A 5,718-nucleotide genomic window follows, 5' to 3' on the forward strand; every position below is an offset into this window, starting at 1 on the left:
TTTTTTTCAGGGCTGGAAAACATTCATTCAGTCATTCATCCATACACACTCACACTGATGGTGGCAAACTACATTGTAGCTGCCCTGGGGCTCAATAACAGAAGCATGGCTGCCGTACACAGGGGCCACTGGGCCCTCTGACCACCATCAGGTTTATAAAGATAAACTTGAGAATGGAAAATGTTTTTCCTAATCACTTTTTCCATAGGAATCTAATAATCTAAATCTAATCATAATTGATTTTCATATTCTTTTAAATAATCTTTTAAATCATAACTTAATTTCAACAATTTACACATTAATGATTCAAATCAGTGACTCGAAATTTGAAATGGCTAATTTTCTGACCTTTATATTTGAATTTTTTTTTACAAACTTTTAGCCAGGTTGAACTAGACTATTGCTTTTTAATCTGGGTCTAAAATATCAGCAAAAAAAAAAAAAAAACAATCCTCAAACAGTGTATTTTCATGAGTAGGTTTCAAAACATTGCACCAAAACTCACAGAAAAGATATGGTCAAATGTAAATAAACTAGAGATTAGCATCTGGAAAAGTATGAATTTGTAATTAAACATCTGTACGAAACCTTGATTTTACAATTAGGTATTACTTTGCAGTTGATCTATCTCATAAGATCCTTACACAAAAGATTTAGGTTTGAATCTAATCAAACTAAAATAGTTAAAAGGGAATGAACACTAAAGGACTAACTACTGTGAATGATTTTGATCTAATTCAAAACTAAACAGAAGTAAACTTAAACTGTGACTGTCTGTGAGTATGTGAGTATGAGGTCAGCACTGTGTGTCATAGTCATAACTTAAATCCAGAAGGTGCTTTTTAGGAGATTGCTTGTCTCTATTGTGTGTGTAGGTACTGGCACACTCATTGACCTGTTCTAAAGCTAAGCTCTGATGATGCTGTTTTTCTTCATTCTTTGAGACGATGGGTGAAATTATTTTTGAATGATTCACGGTGGAACAATAAGCCTCTAAGCACCCCAGGAGGAATTTAGGGATCGTATTAGTTCCATACACCACAGGATTATCCTCTCCTTGGTATAACTGGCACATTTCTGTATTTTCCAAGGGACTCTGAAAGCACTTATGTGGCGGCTTTGCTCTTTGAGCTTGCAAAGAGGTCACTTCTTTAGAAAAGGGGAAGATTTGAAAAAACAACAACCTATGAATGAGCTATTATTCAGCTCACTGGGAAAATGAATACTCACATGAAGAGCAAGTTGAGTATTTTTGCTACATTAAACTCTCTTGCTACAGGCAATCAGCATCAAGCCCCGTGGGTTCTGCCTGCTAAATCAGCTTCACGCAGCCTGTGGTCAGACAGGCATTCTTGCTCTGTGGCTTCTCTCTACATGAGGTGGAGTAAGTGGGGTTGGACTTTGATTAAGGTTTGCAGCTGATCCAGTTTAGTTTAGAGGTGCTGAGCTGAAGCTTTACCGGCAATCACTACAATAGATGTTCCATCCTTTCCTCCAAATTAAATGTATGTTTTAATATGAACATTGCCATGGTTACTTAAAGTAGTCAGATAGGGCCAAGAGCAAAGAGAACACAAACCAAGGTGTGTGTGTGTTACCCTCTGAGCAGGCGTTCATGCTAAATGAATTCACCTCTGAATCATGAGGGTCCTGCAAGACGGCTGCTTCCAGCAAAAGCACAGCGTTTTGCAAGTCTCCCTCCCGAGATTTCTTCAGTCCCTCTTCAAACGCATTTGGCAGCTCCTTATAAGGATTATCCGTGTGGAAGTAGTAACCCTGTCAGCAAAGAAATAAAAACAACAAAAACAGGGGCAGAGGCAATGTCAGTTATTCTCCTTCACATAAAAGCACACCATTGCAAACATCTTGAGCTGCTGATTTTTTAAGCAAAGCTCTGACAAGAGGTATTGATTCCCCTCCTCCCTTTTTGCTTCACATAAAACCTGTGCAGAACTCCACTGGGTTTGGCTGTTCTCTTTAAATGTTAAACTTTGCATTTTTTAACTTGGATGGCCCTGGTCTATTGCAGGCGTTTGAGCTTGATGACTTTAAAAAAAACTACTTTGTCTATATAATCTGAATGTATGCTGTGAATCAGAAACCCCACAAGACTGATCTTATGGGGTTTGCTTATATCAGAAGGTCAGCTCATGGTTGAATGGTTCAGGGTTATTCTGATGTAAAGTAGACGCTATTTAATGCACTTTAATGCACAAATTTTGTATTCAGAAGAGCTCAAGATTATATAACACCTAGGTTGTATAATTATATTCAAGAAGACAGAGCTTTTGGTTGAAGATTGTTACCTAGACATTTTTGCTTCATTCATGCCTTTTGTGTTTTAGTGCTGGTTTGAGCAAATTCTTAAAAACTGGGCCAAAAATATTCACAATCTGTATAAATAAACCTATATAAATGTGGTAATTCATATTAAACTGTAAATTGAAATGTAGTGCTAAACCTGTGCTAATATGGATAAGAAAATAATTAAAACACTTTTCAAATAAACAAAAACGTTAAATCAGGTAACCTGAACATAAGACCAGTCTACCTGTCTGTAGCAGCTTTGGTCCAAACAAATAACTTAGGTTAAAAAAGGCTGTAAATAAATGACTCTGTTAGCACACAGAATCATGAAATTGTTTGATGAAATTCATAAATTGTTTACTGAATAATAAAATTAAAATTAGCTATATATAGACTTGGAATTGGTGAACCTAAATTTGGTTCTTTTGTCCCTCAGTAGGTTTGTGAATGAAATTAAAATCTTACGCAGCTTTAAATAAATCTGTTTACACTAGGTATGGTACGACTTATTCAGTTTTCATATAGCTCCAATTCACAATAGGTTCTCTAAATTAATTTATAAGCATGTCAGTTCGACCCAGGTTATTATACAAAGTAGCTAAATTGAGTTTATAATTTCAAATTGTAAACTACGATCTATCCAAGGAAGGCCAAGAGATAATTGTAATAACCTATGCGGAATAGTTTTCTTCTAGAAAGCATGTGGCTACAATGGAAAGGAATGACGCCCCTTTTTACAAGAAAATTGCACTTTATCTTCATATTAGAGCCATCTGGAAAAAAAAAAAGTCCTGTGCACAGTTGGTAAAACTGACCTTCTCATGGGGTGATACAGATGAGGGTATTTGCGCCTGCTCATTTTCTGTCAGCCAGTTTCGTCGTGCAAGCTCTTCCCACTCTGCCTGCATTTTGTCCCAGAACTCCGTATCTGACTGCGAACGTCACAGAGAGGACACAATGCAGGATTGAGGTTCGACAGATGGACGTAGATTAAAAAGTGAAAGCAGAGAAGGAATACTTATCATGGTCTGAGGCAAAGGCTGCTGTTAGGGATACTCTAATGAATTAAATATTAAAACAAAAATCTTAATAACATTGACTAATAAAACAAAATTATAGTACGTAAAATATTTATACTATGTTAATTGCTAATGCTAAGCATGCCAGCCCCATACCTTTGCAGTCTCTATCAGATTGACATTTCAAAAGTTATTTGCTGACATTTAATTAACTGACCAAGAAGCTGAGGTTCATTCTGGATGGGCAAGCTGCCAGTTTAAGATGCCTCCTGCAATTATTTTTGGCTGGAAAGCAAGCGCTGGACCTTTGAGATAGGGTTAACAGGCTTTTTTAATGAATCATTATCTTGCAATAACTTAATTTTAAACTTCAATATGGGACATTGGTGAATAGTTATTACGGTAGTTATAATTAGCAATTTGCTATAAACATCAGAAAAGGAAAGCTGTCCTTTTATCTTAAGTGCTTTTTATATAAATCTAATACTAATTTAGTACACATAAAGTTTTGCATAAAATGCATTATGCAAATTAGAATCTAATCATTCTTATGGCATTAAAACACCCTCTACAGTGAACACTATCCGTAGACCAAAACAAGATCAACATTTATCTCTACCTCTACCACTTTCTTAAAACATCATACATTTGTTGTTAATGTTTTTAATCTACATTCTGATGCCTGTATTAATAGTGCAGCTTTTAACATTTCATTAGTAACAGTGTCTTGGGCCTGTGTTTGTAGTGTTAGTTCATCATTTCATCAATTTCAGACAGTTAAATGTTTATGTTGTGAAAGTATTTGGTATGACTGAGTCTCTCCCTCATATCGCATCATATGAAGACAGTAAATTACTCAGACGTTTAAAATGGAGAGAATATGCGGGAAGGTTTTTATTATAACCATAGTTCTCAATATTGTTGTGATGTGTCATTTTCGACACGGGTGCTGGCAGTTTAATTATGGGAAACAGAGTACAAATGTAGGGCGATCATATAAATCCTATGTATTGCTTGAAGGAGCCCGTAGCTCTGAATTCTAATCTCAGCTACTCTAAAACAGCTTCCATCCAATAAACATGTCAATGCTGGTTGGAAATTAATTGGCAAAGCTAGTCACTCACTTTTGAAAAAAACAAAAGTGCTCCTGAATTTGCTTAGTGGGTCTTGGGCCATGTTTACATAGTGTGTCTTATGCTTGGATCTATTTTTTTGGTTAAAATACATTTTGTATACAGTTTGTTTATATGGCACCAATTCACAATACGTCATCTCAAGGCACTTTACAGTTCAACCAGATCACACAGTCAAATTGATTCAAAGTTTTCTATCTAGGAAAACCAGTTGATTGCATCGACTCATTGACTTTAAGGCAATCCTTCACACAAAAAATATTGTTGCGAAAGTGGAGAGGAAAAACTCCCTTTTAACAGGAGGGACCCTCCAGCAGAACCAGGCCACCATTGCATCACAGTCTGAATGGTTCTGGACGTCAGAGCGGCCCGCATGTGTAGACGGAAGACGTAGATGGCACAAAAAAGTAAATTGCTTGTGGAAGTAAAAACAAATGCCTATCTCTCTATTATTATCAAGCATGACTACATCAAATTAACATTAAAAAATACAGAACACAACTATAAACAGACACATTTTGTGGAGAACTGACAGCTACTTCTTTTGTGGAAAACTATTTAAATGTACAAATAAATTAAATCCAGACTGTGAAGCTTGGCAACTATCAAGATTAGTACCACATATGGAAGCAATACAATAAAAAATGTCTTGGCAGGTGAAAAGATTGGAATTGGGCCATTTAAAGTCCAACAATGGTGTTTTTTAAAAATATAAATATAAAAAATATAACCGCGTGTGTCTGGGGGACAGTGATTCGACAACATGTTATGAATGCTGGCGTACCATAACGAATAAATTATGAACAATTTAGTTGTTGCCTTCAACTCGTTGCCCAAAGGAAGACGTTACTTGGATATAAAAAAAATGAATATCTTCAGAACAGCTCCAAATGACACAAAACTCATATGGGTGAGTAGAACATGATGTAATAACATAAAATCAAAGGGCCAATGTAAAAAAAACAGTGTTCCCCTTTAAGGCCCTCTTTTACAAGTGATTATGAAAACTCTCCATCATCTAAAACACTATGAAAATGGCTCTAGATCATATATGAGCAAAAGAGCAAAAATAAGAGTTCAGAGTTAGTCTGTTAGACAGTGTGCAGCTGTTTACAATAAGATATAATCTACTATGTTCCTTCTTGTAAACAGCTTCACAGTTGTGTCTGCAGTCCTTGACAACAGATTGGACTGGAGACACCACTGTGTAGCTTTCTATGAGACATGACATAGCAGTATGCTCCTGTTGAGAGAGCTTA

The 5,718-nt window shown here is 36.1% G+C and overlaps 1 protein-coding gene across 2 annotated transcripts in view; it reads right to left on the bottom strand.

The window, feature by feature from the left end:
- Positions 1 to 5,718, bottom strand: part of LOC107096035 (PEX5-related protein-like) — a 64,542-nt gene that overhangs the window by 18,351 nt on the left and 40,473 nt on the right. For both annotated transcript variants that reach the window (XM_015392489.1, XM_015392490.1), the window contains exons 7-8: positions 3,123 to 3,239; positions 1,633 to 1,776 (exon numbers count right to left, since the gene is read on the bottom strand). In XM_015392489.1, coding sequence (XP_015247975.1) covers positions 1,633 to 1,776; positions 3,123 to 3,239 — 261 coding nt within the window. The remainder of the gene's footprint in view (positions 1 to 1,632; positions 1,777 to 3,122; positions 3,240 to 5,718) is intronic.

The sequence above is a fragment of the Cyprinodon variegatus genome, unplaced genomic scaffold (assembly GCF_000732505.1).
Source record: "Cyprinodon variegatus isolate N-32 unplaced genomic scaffold, C_variegatus-1.0 Scaffold594, whole genome shotgun sequence".
Classification (NCBI taxonomy): Eukaryota; Metazoa; Chordata; class Actinopteri; order Cyprinodontiformes; family Cyprinodontidae; genus Cyprinodon; species Cyprinodon variegatus.